Source organism: Arachis hypogaea, chromosome 17 (genome assembly GCF_003086295.3).
Source record: "Arachis hypogaea cultivar Tifrunner chromosome 17, arahy.Tifrunner.gnm2.J5K5, whole genome shotgun sequence".
Taxonomy (NCBI): Eukaryota; Viridiplantae; Streptophyta; class Magnoliopsida; order Fabales; family Fabaceae; genus Arachis; species Arachis hypogaea.
In genome coordinates this window covers 120,595,904-120,619,878 of record NC_092052.1, presented here as the reverse complement: position 1 = coordinate 120,619,878, position 23,975 = coordinate 120,595,904, and the positions used below count along the sequence as shown (strand labels likewise).

At 32.5% G+C, this 23,975-nt stretch overlaps 1 protein-coding gene and 1 non-coding gene across 2 annotated transcripts; both read right to left on the bottom strand.

Annotated features, from left to right (window-relative positions):
* Positions 1-16,605: 16,605 nt before the first annotated feature.
* LOC140180720 (uncharacterized) lies at positions 16,606-17,214 on the bottom strand. Its single transcript, XM_072222003.1, has one exon. It carries the CDS (start codon positions 17,212-17,214, stop codon positions 16,606-16,608), a length of 609 nt encoding a protein of 202 aa, XP_072078104.1.
* A 5,364-nt stretch (positions 17,215-22,578) lies between these two features.
* Positions 22,579-22,649, bottom strand: TRNAG-CCC (transfer RNA glycine (anticodon CCC)). The gene has a single exon. It is a non-coding gene; the product is annotated as a tRNA-Gly (tRNA).
* Positions 22,650-23,975: the final 1,326 nt, after the last annotated feature.

Here is a 23,975-nt window from a genome sequence, read left to right as displayed (position 1 = left end):
TACCAAAAATTTATATTCCTATAAAAAATTAAATCGAAATCATCTTGTCCCATATTTCATTTTTGTGAATTTTACTTTTGATTGGGTTTAAATTCTTCATTTCCCTTTTTAGACAGAAGTAATTGAATTAATTTACCATTTGTTTGAGCTAATTTTCATATCATTCATTTTTGAATAGATGGCTAATTCTCTGCGTAGGGCTCAGTATAAATCTGTTCATGTACTACTAATCCACCAAAATAATGTACAATAACATGACCAAATAAAGAAAGAATTTTTTGTTAATAAATGAAGAAAGAAATAATGATAATAATAACAAAAAAAATGATAACAAGATAGGAACATAGTTAGATTAAAAAAAAAATGGTTAAACACAATTTTAATTTCTAAGATATAGGACGAAAATATTTTTTGTTTTCAATCTTTTTCTTCATATAAAATAGTTCATAAGATTTAACTTAATTTTAAAATCGTTTCTAAGATTTAACTTAATTTTAAAGTTTTGGCGATGGAAACAGAAACAAAGGTGAATTGTGGACAGCTTCTTCTTCTTCTTTTTTCTTTTCTTCTTCTTTCTTTCTCCCTTCTTCTTCTTCATTACTCCTTCGCAGGGTAGAAACACTATTTTCTCTTATTTTTCTTTTTTTTATTTTATGTTTTTTTGTTATAGGTAATTTGGTCAAAAATGTTAAGATTTAAGTTAAAAAAAAAACAATTTTAAAATTTAGTTTTAAACTTTAAGGACAATTTTATATTAAAAAAAAGTTAAAAACAAAAAAAAATTTTGACCTATACTTTAAATATTAAAATCGTACTTAACCCATTAAAAACCACGAACACGACAAAAATGCCCAAAAATTTAAAGCTTATGAAAATAATTACAATTATACTACAGTGTTAAAAGAACCAATTGCGAATCATATTATGTATAAAAACATGTATTTAAAATTTCATAAATTTTTTATTATATTACTGTAATAAATTTAATTATTTTTCTATTACAAGTTTAATTATTTTACTATGACATATTTGATTATTTTAGTAAATAATTATTTAGTTAAAAAATGTGAATTAATATGTATAAATTCATATAAAAATTATTATATATATTAAAAATTAACTATTAAATAATTTATTATATGTATTTTTATGTGTGTACATATATATATATTGAAATAAGAATTTATACATCAAAATAATTAATAATAGATAAATAATCAAATTTATTTATAGTAATTTGACAAAATTCTTAAAGTAACAGGGAGACCAATAGAGTGAAAAAGTGATGTTTAATCATCTATTATGGATTTTGTAACTTTTGTTAAGTGTGAACTATATTATTTTAATATTTTAGAAGAAGTTAGTTCATTTTGGTGTATTCAGAGTAACAAATGTAATCCAACTGACCAACTCGGTCAAAATGTTAATTAATCAAATCCTATTAAACTCCAAAACCAATTTCAACACACAAAATTGAAGTTGGGATTAAAACCTTTTTTTTATATAAATGGCATAATATCATATAGGAACATACGAGGTATATGATATAGGATACACTATGGACATATAATTAAAGGGAAATACTCACATGATGACATCTTTATATAAAAATGATATTATAAATTTTTAAATGATTAATTAAATATATTTAATCAAATATATTAATTTATCCAATAGTCTATAATACTATCTTTATACGAAGATATTATTATGAAAATATCCACCATAATTAAAACCTTTTTTTTATATGGACATATGATGTATATGACATAGGATACATCTAGATAGGACATTAATTTCAAATTTTTGTTAGATATAGAAACACTCATTAAATTAAGTTTTTAAATATTTGTTTGTCTTTTTTAATTATATAAATTATTTAAATTAAAATAACTTTTTATATTAATATTATAATACATATTATTTAATTTCTAAACTCATTTTAAATATATCAATCAAGAATAATATTAAACAAGCCAATGCAACACCTAATTGTTTTTTGGTGTATTCAAGTGTGTTTAGCAAATTTTTTTTTTTTTGGTAATAAGCAAAATTTATTTTATTTTATTTTTATTAAGATATATAAATAGATACAAAAAGACAGAACATTAAACTTGTGTCGGACAAAAACTGTGTTCAAGATGTATTTGACACAAAAATACTACTAACTCAACAAAATGTCCTTGTGTTTCAAGTAAATATAACATTCTAATAATGTTAATGTATACTTCTACTCATAATAATTTTATTTGCAGCAATTTTAATCTTATGCATTTTTTCATTTAAATAGCATTTTGTAAAAGATACACGTTGAGTTGTTTTTATTTATTTTCCATTTTTCATATTCTAAATTTATATATGCAAAGCTTAGCCTTTTTTTTTTTTTTGGTGTCTCTGCAAAGCTTGTATAGTTTAGTAATGTTGAATGCATCTCTAATCAATTAAGTTCTGTTATATATATTAATCATAAATATTCATAATAACTAACCTAGTATAACTATTAATAACCACATTTAACCAGACTCACAAAGGATTGATTTTAAACACCTCTTAATTCTTGATGATTCTCAGCGGATACAAGACTCCGTTTGTTTTTGAGAATAGATAGGACAAGACACTAAGAACAGAATAAGACAAGACACTGATGGACAGAGACATAAAATTTTGTGTTCTTATATTCTGTTTGGTAATAAACTAGAATAAGTTATAAAAATCCAATTTATTCTTATTTTTTTCATTCAAAAAATCTGAGATGAAAAATATAATAATAAAATATATAATTATGAAAAATTAACAAGAATAATAAAAGAAAAAATAAAAAATAAGTTGTGTTCCTTGTTAGTGTCTCCGTGTCCTTCCTGTCAGGATGGACACAAAATACACTAATTCAGTGTCTCTGGACACATTATCTCTGTCCATGTCTTTTCTGCCAAACATGATTGTGTGTCTCTGTGTCTATGTCCGAGTGTTCTATCTCTGTAAACAAACGCAACCTAACATATATATCTCTTAAACTTATTTTTTCCTTACGAGTTTAAGCCATTTTAATATATAATTATGGAGGAAAATCTCATACACATGTTTGTAAATGTTAAAAGAAATACCTTAAGAATTGTTGGCGGTTAATATATACATATATATCTCCCACCTTCTAACACTGCTTGCTCATGTGAGCATCTCAATCAACCTTAATAATCCTCATCAGTGCAATACTTGCATGCCTCTGTGGTTGGAAATTGGAATACTCACTTGAGCAAGAAACATTAGGAAGCTAGGAATTGAAGGGAAATCATTCATCTTTTTATCTCTCTATCTTTCTCAAATTAAGTCCGTTATACATTTATATAAAGCAACAAGTAGTAGTTAGCATTGCCAAACCTACTACACATTTTTCTTTTTCTTTTTCTTTTTTTTTTCTTATTTTTTGGGTCATGTAGGTACACGTGGTTCACTGGCTAGTCACATATTAAAATATTTGGCCTTTTATGTGCGTTGGTAAGAACTAGCAACAAGAGAATACCACCCACCTATTCCTATATTTTATGCGAATTTTTGTTAAATTCACTTGTTAAAAGTTTGAAAATAGTACATTCTTATATAATTTTTTAAGTTCTAGTAATAATAGATATATAAATGTTATCGAATTTCGTAAAAAATATTTTTTAAATTATTAATAAATAAGTGTCTTTAATAAAATGTTAATTAACATTTTGCATTTTAGCATTATATGAGCCTAGCTTACTATATTTACCAAAGTATTAGGCCATCAGAAACTTTTCGTAAATATAGAGGACCACATTCATAGCCCAAAGAAAATGACATTGATGGTTGAAAATATCTCATATACCATCTGTTTCTGCCTGAGTAGTTGGTTCCAAAGTATAACTTGTCAACGCTTGAACTAGCTTTTTTTGGAGGAGATGAAGTATAACGGGATAGTAAATACTTATAAAACACTCTAATTCTCAAATAAAAAAGAGTACAAGATAATATAGATATTATTCATAGTGAATAACATACTTTTTTTTACGTCAAAAGTAGATGTATTTATAAATTTGTTAAGTTGAAGAATTTTTTGGTATTCTTTAAACGTTGAGGATTTGTAGACCAATCTCTTTTGTGTAACTGTTTCTTAGTAGCTTATTAGGAGAGATTCTCATCTTCTGTTGCTTGTTTTTTATCACGTGTTTATTTATTTGACTTTGATTCCGAGGTATAAGTTTAATTGGGCCAGGTTATAGCTAATGGATCACAACCCCCCAAATTTGACATGTGGTATTTTTTTATGTAAACAGGTTGAGTGATAGAAGAAAAATTGTCGGTTTAGAATTTTTCACACAAAAATAATCTCGTTGAAGTATAAATCTAAACCGACAATTAACCATCAATCAAAGTTTAATTTTGGTTGTCACAAGTGTAAACCAATAAAAATACCGAGAGTATTAGATCTCGGGTTGTCTCTCAAAAGAATTGCAGTGAGGTATGTATCAGTTATGAGGTTCAAGGGGGTGGGTTGATAAAACAAGAAATAAAAAAGGTAAGAATTTAAATGACAAAAAAGTAAAAAAAAAACAACTAAAGATACCAAATACTAAAGAGGTATTCATGGCAAGGATTGAAAATCAAGGTTTTCTATCCTAGTCATTAATCATAACACAATAATTACCAAAAGTTAAGCCTATTACGTTATCTCCACATTGGAAAAAAGTCAAATATGCCTAGTTAATCCTAATCCATAAGTAGCATCAATGGAAACAAGACTAACTAATAATCCTAGATCACCAACTCATGTTGGGTATTAATGACTCAAGATTGTCTAATTTTTCTTTCCAAGTCAAGAATGCTAAAAATCTACTCTAAGACTATCTCCAGTAGGAAACTCATCCCAGTTCCTATTTGTGGCCCACATGTCATAAAAAGTAACTCCACATCAGCTTTTGCGTCATAAACAGTAAATAGGAACTCAAAGCATCTCTCTCTTCTCCATTAGGAGGAACTAACTTTAGTCCCTGTTGTGGTCCTACTTAATTAATTAATTAAAATACTTAAAATTAATGTAGTTAATTTTTTTCAATAATATAATTTAAATTTATAAATTTAAAAATAATTCACTATTAAACAATATTAATATTAAATAAATTCATATATAACAATAATACACAATATATAATTCGGGATTACACTAATTTGTAAAATTACTTAATACAAAGAAAAACATAATTAAACTCTATAATTGACGACAAACATTGTGAAATTGCCATATGTGTTTAATCAAGTCCTCTTTCAATTGTCTATGTTGCTGCCTATTTTGAAGTTGGACATTTCTTTGGAGAAATTGATGGTATGGTGCAAAATCTTCTTCTCCCAACTGAGGTTGTGATAAGCCATTTTTGACATCATCATACTCTAAGCCTTGAGCAAAATTTCCTGCATAAGTGTCTCTTTCATCCTCAACAATCATATTATGCAATATAATCCAAGCTCTCATTATGTTGGCAAGCTTCTTCTTTTCCCAAAAGCGAGCTGGACCACGTATAATTGCAAAGCGTGCTTGCAACACACCGAATGCTCGCTCCACATCTTTTCTTTGCCCTTCTTGGTATTGTGCAAATAACTTGCGTTTCTCTCCTTGTGGCTTTGAGATTGATTTGACAAATGTGGCCCATTCAAGATAAATACCATCTGCTAAATAGTATCCCATGGTATAATTATTACCATTAATAGTATAATTTACCTCCGGAGCACGGTCATTTAGAATATCATCGAACACTGGAGAACGATCTAATACGTTGATATCGTTATTTGAACCAGAAACTCCAAAAAACGCATGCCATATCCAAAGGTCTGAAGATGCTACAACCTCAAGTACTATGGTTGCAACTCCACGATAACCACTCATGTACATACATTTCCATGTCTTTGGACAATTTTTTCATTGCCAATGCATGCAATCAATGCTACCCAACATGCTAGGAAAGCCACGACCCTCTGCCATTTGTAGCAGGCGTCATACGTCATTTGGATTTGGTTTTCGCAAGTATTCATCCTTGAACACCGAAATGACACCTTCAATAAATTTTTTCAAGCATTCGATTGTAGTGCTCTCGCTTATGCGCACATAATCATCAACAGCATCAGCTGCTACGCCATATGCTAACATCCGTATCGCAGCGGTACATTTTTGGAGTAGTGACAAGCCTCTTCTTCCAGTTACATCAACCCTTTGTTAGAAATACGGATAGACATTTGAGAGAGCATCTACTATCCGAAGGAACACATGTCTTCTCATTCGAAATCTTCGTCGAAAAATGTCAGCATTATACACCGGTTCATCTGCAAAGTAATCTTGGAAAAGGCGATCATGTCCTACTTCTCGATCTCTGTTGATCCATCTACGAGGAGTTGGGATAGAGCTTCTATCGATATCTTCTTCTTCTGAATCTTCGAGTAAACACTCATCGATCCAGTTATCTATGATTGTGTTATCTTGCCGTCTTCTTTTGCCATACAAAGCCTCATTAAATATATCATCAAAATTTCTAGCCATATCTAGAAATGTAATTTTTAGTTCTCTTTCGAGGTGAGAAACAAGAGTTGAAGTGGAGTTGCAGAGTCATTGATACTTGATATTTATAATTGTGTCTCTAATAAGTACCTACTCCTCAACGACTAGTTTTACAACGGCTACTTAACGGCTAGTTCTGCAACGGCTACTTAACGACTACTTTTGCAACGGTTACTTTCATGAACAATAATGGCACAATAATATTGACTAATTTAAAAAATTACATCAGAAATAAATAAAACAAACTACATTACATACCAGTAGTACGCAATAAAAATAAGAACATACTACATAACTCTACGAATACAAGGAACCATTAAGTAAACCACTTGGTGATTATTTTCTCACATGGAATCTCATGAAGAGCTCGTCATTTTTCACTCATTGTAGACGTGTCAGCATTAAGTATTTGCATATCCATTTCCCTTTCCCTTCCCTTGGCCATCCTTTCCATTTTTCTTTCTTTTACATTTATCTCCATTTCTTTAATATACCTCTGAGTTTGTAATTCTTGTTCTTTCATTGCCGCTTGAATTTGTAACTCCTTCTCTTTGATTGCCATAATCTTTACTCTATGTTCCCTCTCCTCTTCTCTTTCTTTTTCCCTATTCATTAGTTTATTTTCTCTAACATTCTTAATATCTTCCATGAGAGATAACTTTTTAACCACCGATGATTTCTTTTCGCTAAAATCTTTAGACATTTGTGCTTTTTTCTTACCTTTTCACTTGCTCTTCTTTGATCCTTGTGGGCGAACAGGAGAGTCCACACCAGATTCGTCAACCAACGGTATTTCTGGGTTTGATGAGGATGAGTATGCTCCAATTGCACTAACCTTGGTTCTCTTTGAGCTGCCACTCTGTGTAGGTAGTTGGCTTCTCTATTTTTGCTCCAACTGAAGCATGTTCTAATGCCTCTCAAAAGTGAATTTTTGACCATAATTTGTGGAATAAAGTTTATAGGCAAACTCCTTTATATCATCAGCGTTCGAACCACTCCTTATGTTTTGACTAGCTTGATCGTAGCAACCAGCAAATTGTGCAACAGTCTTGTTGATCTTATACCATCATTTCTTACATGCAACTACCCCCCTTGTCATGTCGGAGCAAAATTCTACACAGTAGCTATGAATTTGACTCCAAAATGTTTCTCCCTTTTTGATCGGTACCAACTATAGGGTCAGTTGAAACATTTAACCATGCACTGATCAGCATCTCATCCTCTTTTTACTGCCAGTGTTGAATACTCTCTTGCCTCCGATCTTCAATATCATCATCATTGAGGTCGATAGCATCTAATCCACGAGGGTTGGCAAAATTTGAATATTGCGAATTTGGACTAGATTGTATAGGAGTCTGAGAGGATGTGTTAGAAGAGCCACCAACACCAGATGAGTTATTTCTTGATGCACTAAATTGAGTTGGAAACGGCAAGAAAGTTGGACTAACATTTCTAATAGAGGGGTTAAATATGGAAGAAAATGAAAAATGTGGTGTTTGTGAATTTTGATTTTGCGGTTGGAATATAGAAAATTGATTATTATAAGGAGTTTGAAAATTAAAATTAGAAAGATTTTGTGTATTTGGATTTTGAAATATATTCGGTAGTGTGAAGTTTTGATTTGGAACTTAAGAGTTTGAGGTTTGAGATGGTTGGGTATTTGGAATTTGAGAAAAGTTTTGTAAGTAATTGAAGAAAGAGTTGAGTTGGTTTGGATTCATTTTTTCGAACAAAAAATAATATTACCAGAGCTTTGATTTCGTAAACTTGGAAGAAGATGAAGAAGAGTAGTAGAAAGTGTGAGAATAGAAGTGTATCTAACTGGTATATATAGAGTAACAAAATATTAATTTATTAATAATAATAGTAACATAATAACGGCTAGTTTCCAACGACTAATTTTGCAACGGCTAGTTTTACAACGGCTAATTTAATATAATAATATAAATAATATTCAATATTAATTATGACATAAATAATTAATATAAATCATTAATTAAATAAAAATTTAATTATTTAATCTAATTAATTATTATAATTATTATAATTATTAATAATTAATTACGATTTAATTATTATTTAAATAACTAATATAAATTATTAATTAAATAAAAATATAATTATTTAATATAATTAATTATTATAATTATTACTAAATTAATTATTATTTAATTATTTAATATAATTATTTATTTTAATATAATTATTTAATATAATTAATTAAAATATTATATACTTATTTATTTAAATAATAACTTGCCAAATGGCAAGTTATTATTCGCTACTTCCAGTCCCTATTCAGAGGGAGTTTGTTCCATCGGACCTTGTGCAAGGATCAATTCCATTTTGCTCCAACGGGCAGGAACTCGTTTGTGTCAGAAAAAGTTACCAAGGCACTCATCGTTGGAGATGGTCTAAAACCCAACCAAACATTTTATCAAACACTTGGAAGGCCTAGAAGAAAAGCATGGTAAAAATTGCAAGAAATATAAAATCTAAAGCTACTAAATGCAAAAAAATAACAACAATAACTCAAACAAACATCAAAGAAACATAAAATATTAAATTGCATTACATGAAATTAAAATTAACAAGAGTTCAATAACATAAAAGTAACATAAAAAGAAAAATTAACAAGAAGAACTAAGAGAATTAAAACAATAGAACATGAAAAGGTAAAAGAAACTAGATGAAAACAAGAATTTAAACCTAAATCTAAGAGAGATTAAACTAAAAATCCTAATTTCTAGAGAGAAGAGGGAGCTTCTCTCTTTAGAACTAACCTAAAGCATATTTCCTACACTACCCTAATTGCTCCCCGCTTCATCCTTCTTGATTTTGGCCTCTAATAGCTTCAGAAATGAGTTGAATTGGGCTCCAGCAAGTCCAAAAATCGCCAGCCATGTTTTCTTTAATGAAGTCACGTGACGAGTGTCACGCGTAGTGTCGCCTGACAAAATCCTCTCTCACGCGTACGCGTTGCCATGAATTCACCAATTCTTTATTTCTTCATGAATTCTCCATCTTGCATGCTTTTTCTTCACTTTTTTAATCCAATCCTTACCTCTTAAACTTGAAATCACTAACAAATATATCAAGGCATCGAGTGGAATCAAAGTGAATTAAATTTAGCAATTTTAAGGCCTAAAAAGTATGTTTTTAATCATAAAGCACAATTTAGGGAGAATTATAAAATCATGCTATTTCATTAAATAAATGTGAGAAAAATTGATAAAATTCACTAAATTTAACACAAGATAAACCACAAAGTAATAAATTTGGCTGGGAGCATTACAATGGAGGCAGAGCGCGTTGCAACGTTGGCTGGAAGTGTTACAACGGAGGTTGGACGCGTTGCAACAAAGGCTGTATTGGGTGCATCGTTGGCTGGTTTCGTTGCAACGGAGGAGCCAAATTTAGAGGTGAATAACATACCTCTTTCATTTCAGGAGTAGATGTATTTATAAATTTGTTAAGTTGAGCGGTTTTTTGGTATCCCTCGGACGGTTGAGGATTTGTAGGACAATCTCTTTTGTGTAACTATTTCTTAGTGGCTTGTTGGGAGAGGTTCTCATCTTCTGTTGCTTGCTTTTGATCACATGTTTATTTATTTGACTTTGATTCCGAGGTATAAGTTTGATTGGGCCAGGTTATAACTAATGGATCACAGCCCTCAAATTTAACCTGTGGTATTTTTTTTATATAAACAGGTTGAGCTTTCGATTTATAGCTCAGAATCGAGAGAGTGGAGCCCTAAACTCAACTGTTGTAATAAAAATTTTGTAGTTTTATGGTTTGAAGTAAATGAATGTAAGAGGGGGAAGAAATTGTAAATTTTATTTAAAAAATATTAAAAATATGTAATAGAAGGGACGTGTGTAATGAATGCCTTCACTTGACCTTTATAGTTACCAAGGTTTTGATGACCAGTTGTGTGTTCCATACTATGATTGACGGTGTGGATTTAGTTGGAATATTAAAAGATTTTCTTCTTGTTTGTTGATTATAGGGCTGAGTGAATTTTGTATGGTAATTGTGGCATAGGTTGCAATATTGACTTCGCGTTTTTGGTTTATTGTGATTTTCAAAAGGTCATTAGAGATCAGTGAAAGATGTTAGTGGGTTTCTTTTCTGTATATGATATTATTTTCGTATATGTTTGAAACGGTGAAGAAACGAAAAAAGGTAAAGAGGTGGTGATGAGGAAGGTGGAAAAGAAAGTAAAAAAGAAGGCAAAGGGAAAAAAGAAGGAGAATGTGAGCAAAGTAGGTGATAAAATTGTTGAAGAGGTGTTTATTCGGGATCCGGATAACCCATTCACGTGGGTTGCGGAGTCTGTTAAGAGTTGGGTTTCTGTGTTTGGTGATAAAAATAGCATTGCTCAATTGGGTGATCCTGGAAGTTGGGTTAGAGAGACTGAAATTGTAAAAGTTGAGTTTTTGCCCTGCTCTTCTACTGATCGTGTATACCATAGGGGTGGATATAATTGAACATGAAGTTTTGATGTAATTGAGGTGTATGCCATATCAGTTGTATCCTAATTCTTGGGCGTTTGTAAGAGATTTTGAAATTTTGATAGAATATTTGAAAGTGAAACCTTTGTTAGAGGTATTCTTTGCACTGTTCCACGCTAAGGATGTGAAAAGGGAGTGTTGGTTGAACTTAGCTAGTATGCCTAACCGAGCTATATTTAGTTTGTATAGGTCGTCGTTTAAAGGTTTCAAAACTATGTATGCGAAAGTGAGGTCATGTGAAAATGATTTTCCTTTTTATGTGCATGAGCATTTGATGGAGAAATTTTCATTATATTGGTATCCTGCTCCGAGGCATATTCTTGGTATGGAGAGAATGGAGTATATGAATGAGATGATTGTTGAGTTTTTGGTGAATAACATTTTGACGAATAGTTTATTGGTTATTTTTGAGTTGCTTGAGTGGAAAAAATGATAAACATGCAGTGATTAAATATTTAGATAAATTGACATGGGTTTTGTTTAGTAACAATAGTTTTAGTGTCCTTATGTGGTTGTTGATGGTTTTTGTTTTTTGTTGTAGGTGAAAAGGCGCCAAAGATCACTTCGAGTAGCTTGCGCGCTTTCTTTAAAACAAAGAATGTGGAGAAGGAGGGGTCAACCAGTCATGTGAAGGCTGACGAAGGGACCGAAATTAATCAGCCTTCTCCTGTGAAGATGGTGAATTATGAAAGGAAAAGAGTTGATAAAAACAAGGTGATTGATTTGATCGAGAACAAGTTCGGCAAGAAAGAAATTGATTTGGAGCAGGTGGAGAAATTTACTGAGAACCAAAGGATACTACATGGATACAGGGATAACGAAGACCTTACATAGCTATGGAGTGGCCACTTCCCTTTCGTGTTAGTGTCTGATGAGTATGGACAGAGTCCGACTGATATTAAGCTTGTCCATGACGTTGGCGATATTAGTGTTGTGTAGTACTTATAGGCGAGGTAAAAAATATTGACTGGTATATGTTTTGTATTTGTTGGTTTTTTTTTATATATGTTGTTTTGATTGATTCTGTAGGTAATGGGAGCACGGCTAATGTCAATTAGTCGAACTCAAAAGCTGAAGCATGTGAGGGATGATTTTGACAAAGCTAGCATAGATCAGGTGATGTAAGAGGATTTGGAGAAAAGTAACAAGCTTCGAGAAGCGCTGGAGAAGATTAAGGTGTTGGAAGAGAAGATAAGTGAATTTGATGGAAAGGTTATAAAGTTGGAGAAGGAGAAAGTTAGTTTGGAAGCTAGGATAGTTGTGCTAGGGATCGAGAAAAAGGAGCTGGAGACCGGGAAAGAGGATCATGGTCTTGAGATGTTCGTTACTGGTTTTGAGAGAGTTGTGGAGCAAGTAAAGTTTCTGGCTCCGGATATGGACTTAACTGTTATGGACTCATGCAAGGTTATGATTAATGGAGAATTGATAGAAGATGAGGATCAAGATGAGGAGTGGGAGGGCGAGAATCCTGATGCACCATGAAGGCAGATTGTAAAAGAATATGACTAATGGTATTAGGTTGTTTTGATTTTGTTTGTGTTGGTGTTTTGGAGAACTGATGACTTGAGTATAACTCAGCCAAAATACTATTTAATTATTAATTTACTTGTGCTTAGCTTGGATTTTTAAACGTAAGAAAGTATTATGTATCCCCACGTTTGGTATGTGTTTGAAAAAGTTTGTTTTGAATTTTGAATAATTGTGTTGGTAATCTGTTGCGGATGCGTTTGCATATATAAGCTTGTTATATGTTTGTGATTATCGTTCATGATATTGGTAACTATTTGTGTAAGTTTAGGAATATGAAAGTGGTTGATTGATTCTTATGCAAAGGTTTGTACTATTCGAAGACATCGTGGGATGTTGGGTGTTGATATAGATTGGTTAATGAATTTGCCATGGAAAGAGCTTTGCTTGAATAAGGAATTGTATTATTAAAAAATGAGAAGAACTTTCACATTTTGAAGATGTAGGGGGTGTGCCTCGTTAAAACCTCTCCAGCGAAACCCAATTTAGGGGCAAAATCTAGTAGTAGGAAAAAGAGTACATCGCCAGTCTCGACTTATAGACTTAGCTATAGTAGAGTTTTAGAGACGAGATATTTCAAGTACTTGAAAGGTTACTAGCTTCTAATGTTTGAATTTCGTATGCTCCTTGGCCGAAGACCTTTGATACTCAGAAAAGGCCTTCCCAATTGGCACTTAGTTTTCCATGTCTTGATGGTTTGCGTGCTTCTTCTGTTTTTCTGAGAATGATGTCTCCTTTTTGGAATGACCTTAGTTTGATTCTCTTGTTGTATTTCCGAACTATAGCAAGTTGAGTTGTGTGTTGTTGGATTAACGCTTTGTCACGGTTTACTTCGATTAGGTCGACTTCGGTTGCTCTTAACTCCGTATTTGCTTTGTCATTGATGCTTTAAGTTCGGGTGGACTAGAGAGATACTTCAATTGATAACATGGCATCACAACCATATACTAGTCGGAAAGGAGTCTCTTTTGTTGATGATTGTTTTGTCGTGTTATAGCTCCATAGGACTTCTGGCATGAGCTCGGTCTATTGTCCTTTAGAATCTTCGAGTTTTATTCGAAGTGCCTGCAATATGATCTTATTAGCAGTCTCAGCTAAACCATTAGTTTGTGGGTGTTCTATAGATGAAAATTGATGAATGATTCTAAAATTTTGTAAAAAATTTGTGAATTTTTTATCTATAAATTGTCTGCCATTTTCAGAATTGATTTTTGCTAAAGGTATAGCCTATATCCATTTTGTAAAATAATCGATAGCGACAATTAAGAATCTAACCTGACCTGGAGCTGGTGGAAAAGGACTGAGGATATCTAGCCCCACTTACTAAAGGACTAGCTTACCTCTGATGTGTGCAATTACTCGGCTGGGTTGTGAATGATTGGTGTATGTCGTTGGCAATGATCCCAAGATTTGACCTTGTTCATGCAGTCTCTTTGTAGTGTAGGTCAATAGTACCATGCTCTTAGCATTTTAGAGGTCAAGCTCCTTCCTCCTATGTGTGTGTCACAACCACCTTCATGGCCTTCGTCCATGGCTAGGTTGGCGTTTTCTGTGTTTAGACATTTTAATAACGGTCTTGTGAAACCTCATCTGTATAACTCGGTTCCGATCATGGTATAGAAGTTGGATCTTCGTTTGAATTGTCTCTCGTCCTGGATGCTCTCAGGTATGCTTCCTGTTTGTAGATATTATATGAATGGTCTTCGCCAATCTTCTTCCTATGAAATACTCATCACCCTTGTTAGCGTGACACTGGGTTTATCCAGTGTTAATTGTGATAAGCTCAATTGATGGGTTATACTTCTGGTAGTTGCTATTTTAGATAGAACATTAGGTCGGCTGTTTTGCTCTCGAGGTGTGTGGAGATTTTGAATTTCAGAAAACAAGTGGTGAAATTGTTGACAATAGAATTATATTTTTCTAATAATGTATCTCTTACTTGGAAATTACCTATTACTTGTTGTACGACCAATAAGGAATCACATTTAACATTGATGTGTGTTATTCCAAGAGTATTAGCTAATCTGAGACCAGCTATAAGTGCTTCATATTCTGCTTGGTTATTGTTGGCATGAAAAGTGAATTGTAGAGATTGTTCTATGACCATTCCTTTTCTATTTTCAAGTAATATTCGAGCTCCAGAGCCTTTCATGTTTAAAGCTCCGTCGACGTCTGACATCCATACCTCCTCACATGATGTGGGTTCATCGAGTGTGAGTTCTGCTATGAAATCGGCTAATGCTTGTGACTTGATAGCTCCTCGTACTTGATATTAGATGTCATATTCCGAGAGCTTTATAGACAATATTAATCATCCAGCAAGGTCAGGTCGTGTTAGCTAGGATTTGTCTAAGGGGGTGCTCTGTCCGAACTATGATGGTGTGACTTTGAAAATAGTGTCGCAGACTCGTTATTGTGACAAGAGCCAGGGCTAATTGTTCTAGCCTTGAGTACCTGAGTTCGACATTTTGTAAAGATCTGCTAACGAAGTATAATGGCTGTTGTTGCTTACCTATCTCTATTATCAAGACAGAGCTAATAGCATGGTTAGTGACAGATAAATATAGATAAAGGGGTTTACCAAGTTTTGGTTTCTGGAGAATTAGTGGTAAAGATATTATGGCCTTGAGTTTGGTGAATGATTTTTCACATTCTTTTGACCATATCATTTTGCTTTCTTAATGTGTTTTAAAGAAATGGTGTAAACGGTCTACTATCCGAGGGAGGAAACGTGATAGAAACGTCCAGTAAGTTGTTGAACTTCTTTGATTGACTTGGGGCTCCTCATTTTCAATATAGCTTGGTATTTTTTTGGATTGGCCTCTATACCTCGGCAGGTTAACATGAAACCGAAGAATTTTCCGCCGTACACTCCAAAAGCACAAGTTAAGTTTCATGTGTATATTCGGAGTTGTTAGAAGATTTCCTTTAGGTCGTTGATGTGATTGCTATTGGACTTTGTCTTTGCTACCATGTCATCGACATATATTTCTATATTTTGTTCGATTTGGTTAGCAAAAATTTTGTCCATTAGTCTTTGGTAAGTTATATCTGTATTTTTGAGTTCGAATGACATAACCTTATAACAAAAGTTACCATGGTCAGTAATAAACATGGTCTTATCCTGGTCAGCCGAATATATAAGTATTTGGTTATAGTCGGAATAAGTATCCATAAAACTTAGACATTTAAAACCAGATGAGCTATCAACTAATTTGTTAATACACGGGAGAGGATATGTGTCTTTTGGACATGCCTTGTTGAGATCAATGTAGTCCACGCACATCCTCCACTTACCATTGTGTTTTTTAACCATGACCACATTTGCTAACCAAGTTGTGAATCTGAGTTCCTTTATAAATCTAACATTGAGTAGTTTCTGGGTCTCTTCTAAGGAAGTTTCCCTCTTGTGCGTACCAAGGTGGTGTTTTTTTAACTATAGATCGGATGGATGGGTTGATGGCAAGTCTGTGGTAGATGACATTTGGGTCAATACTTGGCATATCTGCCGGAGTCCAGGCAAATAGGTCAATGTTTTGCTTCAGTAATTTGATAAGGTATTCTTTTTCTCGCCCCTGTAAAGAACCTCCGATATAGGTGTATTTGTCTTTATTAATTGTCAGTTTTATTTTTGTTAAGTTGTCTGTGGGCATAGGTTGGTCTTGCTGGTTGGCCCGTGGATTCATGCCGGCCAAGGTTGGCATACGTTCTGAGTTATAGACTGCCTGTACGTATTGTTGGTCGGCTTGTCTTAAAGAATTTGCTTTTAGGCTTGCATTATAGCATTGTCTGGCTTCTTTTTTATCGCCATGAATGGTGATGATTTTATTGTCCTGTGAATAAAACTTAACACACAAATGTAAAGTGAAAAACAATAGCACGAAAATCATTTAAAGAAGGTCTGCCTAGAATGATGTTATATGGGCTTTTGCAGTCTACAACTAAACATTGAATATCTATAGTTTTACAATTAGGATAATTACTCAATGTTGTTTGTAACTATATATAACCTAGGATTGGAATACGCTCACCTGAGAAATCTACCATTTCTCCTGAAGATGGTTGAAGAGTTTTATCACTTAGTTTCATTTTTTGGTACGTGGAGTAAAATACCACGTCGGCGCTACTCCCTGGGTCCATTAGAACTTTTTTCACTAGTGGCTCGCCGACTTGTAATGATATGACTACAGGGTCGTTCGAGTTTTTGTCACTTGCTTGGTAGTCTGAAGAACTGAATGTGACGTCTGGGGCATCTGTGTGGGTGGTATAGGTCGGATCAGAGTTAGTGACTGACATCATAGTTCTGTAAGATATTTTCCTGGCTAAGTTGGTGCTTCCACCACTTGCAAAACCACCAGAGATACAGTTTATAATTTGGTGGGGTGGATTAGGGTTATCATCTACCTTCTTCCCTTTATCTCTATGATTGTCGGTTGATTTAGAATGTTGGCCGAGGTCCTCTGTATTTCGTCTTTGTCCTCGGCTGTCAATATATTTGTCTAGCATGCCTTGCCGAGCTAGCTTCTCAAGTAGGGCTTTTGCTATAGCACAGTCATCCGTGGTGTGTCCATATTTTTTATGAAAAGTGCAGTACATAGACTTGTCCATGTATCGTTGGTCCTGGTATGTCCCTGCTTTGTTTGGTGGTTTGATCAGCTTAGAGTGTAGGATGTCTTTGATGATGTCCTCTCTTTTGGTATTGAAAGGGGTGTGCGTGTCAAACTTTGGTATTAGTTTGAATGGTTTTTTATCCATTTTGTTGCTCGGGTACTTGTTCTTCTTTTCCTCCTCTCTGTTAGGGTTAAGCCTCTTTACTTTCCGAATTTGTCAGAGCTCTTCTATTTTAATCTGGCTTGTCGTCTTTTCCCAGAATTCGGCCGACGTCTTTGGCTTCGTGACAACTATGGTCTCCTGGAATTTTTCAGGGCGGAGTACACTCTTCAGGGCATGCAGGTGGACTTCCGGGTTGAGATTGGGTATTTTCATGGTTGCCTTGGCGAACCTCGTCATGTAGTCTTTATAACTCTCATGTTGAACTTGCTTTATGGTGCTGAGGTAATCTGAGTCATGCACATAAATCTTTGATGCAGCAAAATTATTGACAAAAAGGTCGGTAGCTCGTCAAAGCTTGATACAAAACTTGTAGGCAAATTAGAAAACCAGATCAAGGCAGCACCATCTAAAAAAGTAAGAAATGTTTGACAGAGAATTGGATCGGATGCACTATTTATGAACATCATTGTGTAAAATTTAGTGACATGTATGTTGGGATCGCCTATTCCTTCATAAGGCTTTAGTGTTACTAGTTGGGTGAAGTTTTGGGGCATCTGGAAGTCCATGATATCTTTCGAAAAAGGATTGGTCCTCTTCACTGTCGTCTTTGTAGAGGTTGTTATTATAGGCTTGGCTTTCGACGTGTGTTTGTCTTGATCATCTTTGTTCTCAGTGTTCTTATGTTCTCCTCCCTTACTTTGGCTGTTTTGCTTCTGACGTAATAAATCGGCCATTTTTTTATTCTCTGTTCATAGGGATTCGTTGATGGCCAGTAGTTCGGCTTGAGTGAGGGGAGGAGGAGGATGGTTGCTTTGCTCTTCTACCATAGGTAGTGACCTGCAAAAAAGATGCGAAAATAGGGCAGGAGAGATGATATTGGGGTTAGTTTAAAACTTGGGCCCCATGGTGGATGCAAAATGTTCCTGCGTGAGTAGTCAGTTCCAAGGTATAGCTCGTTCTACTCAGTGCTTGAACTCGCTTCTCCTTGGAGGGGATGAAGTATACGTCGGCTCTTCTAAGAACGGCGGTGATGAGTACCTGCAAAGGCACTCCAACGCTCTAAGTCAAAATGAGTACAAGATGATATAGATATTATTCAGAGTGAATAACGTACCTCTTTCATGTCAAGAGTAGATGTATTTATAAATTTTTTACGTTGGAAGGTGTTTTAGTATCCGTCAGACTATTGAGGATTTTTGGGCCAATCTCTATTGTGTAACTGTTTCTTAGTGGCTTGTTGGGAGAGATTCTCATCTTCTGTTGCTTCTTTTTGATCATGTGTTTATTTATTTGACTTCGATTTCGAGGTATAAGTTTGATTGGGCCAAGTTATAGCTAACGGATCACCATCCATCTTTAGGGTGTAGTGAATAAAAGTAAGTGGATGTGTAGATTTTGGGGGGGGGTGCTGCTGTGGGGTTGGGCATCATGATAAGAGAAAAAAGGCCAATGATGGATTAGTTTGATGAAGTATTTATTTGTTTTTTTCTTGTACATATAAGGCCCTAAAATCATGAAGAGAAAATAAAACTAACTATCATAGAAAAAAGAAATCCCAAAACTGTGAGCAAATAACTCGAGGTTAGCTCATTAGTATACTTAAGAAAGTGTTGAGGATTCGAATCCCTCCTTGTGCATGCAGCCATCCATTGGCCAACGACAAACTCTTAAACGAAATTCAGTACCACAGTGGATCAGTTATTGGCCTGTTGGACTGCGGGATACCGTGAGAAACAAAAAAAATAACTTGAGGGCTTAAATAGAGAGGTACTCTAAGTATCTAGAATGAAATTCGCCATACTATCTGCAACTTGGTTTTTCTCCCTCAACACATGACTCAACAGTTAATTGCTTAATGCCTCTATTCCAAGCAAATTTCATACTCTCTAGAATTGCAAATATTTTCAGTTTGATGGCTTTCACATTATTCATCCTTGTTGCATGTCTCTAAATCCATCCTTCCATGTCATTCCTTAGGACGCCAACCCAATTTTTCTGTCCTAGATTTTCTCCATCTGTATTAAGCTTAAACTATCTTTTGAAGGAGGTTTCCACACAATAGAAGAAAAATTCATTCTATTTAGAGAAGGAATGCCCCTTCTAACACTATAAATTTCCTACACCAGCTTTATAATTTGCGATATTTGGACATTCACTGGTCTGCCACTATTAGAATGAACATGTTCATTTCTAAAAAGTTAAATCTTTCAAGCTGCCATCATAAACACATCATTCCAATCAAAATCTTTTTGTTTCACATCTCCTTGTTCATGTGAAATTCTATCCAATCCAAGAGATCCAAGTTAAAAAATGAGGCAGTGTGTTAAGGATCCAATAGCGAGATCCACACCTGAGAGGCTTTATGGCAATCTCTGATAACATGAAAGGAGTCTCTATGTGACTATTATACACCAGACACACCATGTTAAATTTTAGAAGTAGTCATGATGCTGTTGTGACTCAGTTGCTACAAATACATCTTGACACTACAACCATTTTCAATTCCATATTTTCTTCCAAGGGCCTTCATTGTGATGACGATGATTTGAAAAAGACCATATGCATGCTTGACAGTAAAATTACCTCTCGGATTCATCTTCTAACAAAAGAGATCATTGCCATCCTCCTTTTCAGGAACCATTCCCTTACTAATATTACCCACAAACTCATTTAGGATAAGGTACCTAAGGTTTTTCAAATCTCACCTTTCATTATTTAACACATAATTAGAAATCACTTTCTCATACTCTTCAACTCTAAGGATTGGTGAAAGAAAGTCAATCAATTTGACACCCGATTTCAACTAAGGATCTCTCCAAAAATTTATTCTACCCCCTTCCTATAATAACACTAGTATTATCAATAAGAATTTTTCAATTTTTTGCTAGGCAGTTTCACAACTTTGGCAAACAATTTTCCTATTCAAACAAGCATTTCTATGTATTTTTTCAATAAGGACCTGGGCCCACAGTTCATCTGGTTTGTTTATGAGATTTCATCCTCTCTTAATAATAAAGACTTGATTTACTTTATTCAGCTCCCTAAACCCTAATCCACTTTTTATCTTTGGCAAGGTTATCTTCTTCCAACAAACAAGGAGAATTTTCCTTTCCATGATTGTATGCTCCCAAATAAAGTCCCTCTGCGCTTGTTTAATGAACTGGCACACTCTTAAAGACTTGAGTATGTTCCATCGAAAATATCGCCATAGAGCCAATAACCGAGTGGATAAGTGTTATTCTCTCTGCCATTGAAAGACATCTTAATTTTCATCCACTAAAATTGTTGTTAACTTTCTCCATTATGTTAATAAACTGCTCTTTTCGAATTCTATTTTCCTAAATAATAGCCCTCAAGTATCTCCCAATTTTCTTCACATCCGAAAAATTACTAATATCTCTAATGTTCCGCCTTTATTGATCAGAGACATTCTTAGAGAAATAAATATTAGTCTTTGTGCTATTAATCATATGTCCAAAGGCTTCATAGAATTTATCAAGAATCTTTAAGACTTTACTCATTTGCTATGTAGAAGTTTTCAGGAACAAAATTAAATCATAAGCAAACATTAAATAGGAGATTTGAGGTCCATTTCTACCAACTCTCATAGGAGTCTAATACCATCATCAACTGCCTTAGAAATCAAGTGAGATAATTTATCTATACAAATAAAAAAAATATAAAGGGAGATTGGATCCCATTGTCCGATGTCTTTCAGAGGGAAGAAATTAATTGTTCTCTGACCATTCAAATTGATAGAGAGTTGAGAGAAGAAAATACAATGTTTGATAATATTGGTAAGTTGTGAGGGAATACCAAATTTAGAAAGGGTGTTAAAGATGAAATACCAATTGAGCTATCAATATCATAGACTTTCACCAAATCAATTTTGATCGACATAAATTCCCTTTTTCCTATAGGTATTTATTCCTTTAAAACAAGTATACCTAGCTAAGGATGGGTGGGGTTTGTGTAGGATATTCAAGTCTCCTTCCTCGGGCAAGTTCTTGTTGTTCGAGCCGAGGTCAATTTTTTTGCCTAAGTCCAAATCCAAAAAAAATATACCTAGGTTTCGCTTCCCAATGAGAATTCATTTGTCTCGTGAATAACCATATTCGAGTTTAAAATTTGGTTAAGATTAAGAAGTAAAAAAAAAATTCTTAAAGTGTTGTGTGTAATACAAGTATATAGTGTAAATGAATTTGTAATATAATAATATTTAGAGTTAAAAATTATCTAACCTATTAGACAAAAAAAATGTACCTAAATTTCAAACTTAACTAAAATTTAGGGTTAGGGTTAGTTTTTTATGAAACATTCATCACTTTTTTTTATCTGTGTGAGTATTACACTATTACTATAACAAAAAAGGTGGTTACTCTAATAAAAACATCTTTAAATAAAAATTGTATTGAAAATTATTAGATTATTTTTATATTTAACTTAATATATTTGACTGAATCTAACAATTTATAATACTATTTTTACATAAAGATATCTTTATAGAAATAGAAAAAAAAGTCCATCTTCATGTAAATTAGAAAATACCTTAAAATCTGACAAAATATAAAAATAAAAATAACCATATTACATAATTTTTTAGAAAATTCTTAATAAAATTTGAAAACATTGATACTTTATATATATATATATTAACTTTAGTCACAAATATATATCATTAAATATTAATGTTTGGAAGTTTTAAAACATATGATTTAATCTAAGTCGTTGGGAATATGTTACTTATTAGTACCCTTTTCCGAAATAAATGATAAGTAGTGTCCTCCATTGTGGATCATTAAAACGTCTTTTGAAGTTTTAATTCGAAAAAGAAAAGTATTACTAAGTCATCGTTCATGGTCATTGTCTCATAAACCTGTCACATAAAGACACCCAAGAACAAGAAGAAATCCTGTCATCGTCATTATATTATATTAAATGATTAAGTGCCATTAATTTGTTAAAAAAGAATATTTATTTCAGTAGCGTATTTTAACAATTTTTTAAAAGTAAAAATAAAAATACTAAAAATTTTTGTTAAAAGCTATAATTTATATTTTAAAAAAAAAGTCTTTTTATTTAAAAAATATTTTAATATAATAAATAAAAAAATATTTTTAATTTATTACATAAACTTGTGCTAAATTTCATTGCTCAAATACTTTATTTATTTTTGAAAAGCAAAACTGTTAGAAAAACTGCGCATCCGGGGAATCGAACCCCGGTCAGTACCGTGGGAGGGTACTATGATACCACTACACCAGATGCGCTTTCATATTAAAATTTCTGGATACTTTTTTAAATTTTAACTTTTCAAAGCAATTGAAATGATAGTGTAAGAATCATCGAGTTATAAAAAGGGAAGTTCTATGGTGGTTACGGCTAGAAATTAACATGGTATGTTGAACATACGTGGGAAATGGATCCTCTCCAGTTTTTTCAACACTTGACAAAATACAGTGCAATCTCTCACCTTTGATTTTAATAGTGGGATCAGAAATAAATAAGAAAGAGAATGTGGTGAATGGTTAGATTAAACACTGCACACCATCCAGTTTTTTATTCACTGGAGAGGATCCACTCCCACATATGTGTCTAAGAAAGAAGAGTCACACGTGGGATTTGATTTTTTTGTATGTGTGTAAGCTACAAACGCTATTTATTAATATTTTGATTAACTTTTGGATAACAATACATTTTTGGAACTGGACTGGACCAAAATTTTTTGAATTTCTAACTTGGGCTGGATAACAATAGTTAATGATTTTTTGGACTCTTTTTGAAGTGTGGTTAAAAACATTTTCCTACTCCAATGGGTAAAAACAAATTAATCAACCATGATATTTATACAAATATAAATATATAATACATATACTTTCTAACTTTCGTAATTTGAATGAATATTTTACTGAAGAGTAAACAATATATTATTTTTCATATTTTTATTATAACAACAATTAGGTAATTAAGAACACTTAAAAAAATAAAAAAAAGTATAACTATAATTTTTTAAATAAATAAATTATATATTTTATTTATGAAAATATATTATTTAAGAGATATTTATTAATTTATGTAATATTACTTGTCTCATTTACAATAAAAACAATATAAGTATACACATATTTTTTTTATAAGTTAGATTGTTTGTATGTATATCAAGTGCAAACTTGATACGTATTAAATTAGTTTGAAAAAATATATTAATGTTTGCAATAATAATAATAATAATAATAATTTTTATTATAAAATTATTAAAACTTAAAATTTGAACGAACTATAATAAAGAATATTAAATATTATTAAATTATTAAGTTTTAATAATTTTATAATAAAAATATTAAATATTATTATTATTATCATCGCAAACATTAATATACTTTTTCAAACTAATTTAATACGTATCAAGTTTGCCTCAAAATACATACAATCTAACTTATAAGAAAGATATGTGTATACCTATATAGTTTTTATTGTAAATGAGACAAGTAATATTACATAAATTAATAAATATTTCTTAAATAATATATTTTTATAAATAAAATATATAATTTATTTATTTAAAAATTATAATTATACTTTTTTTTTAAGTGTTC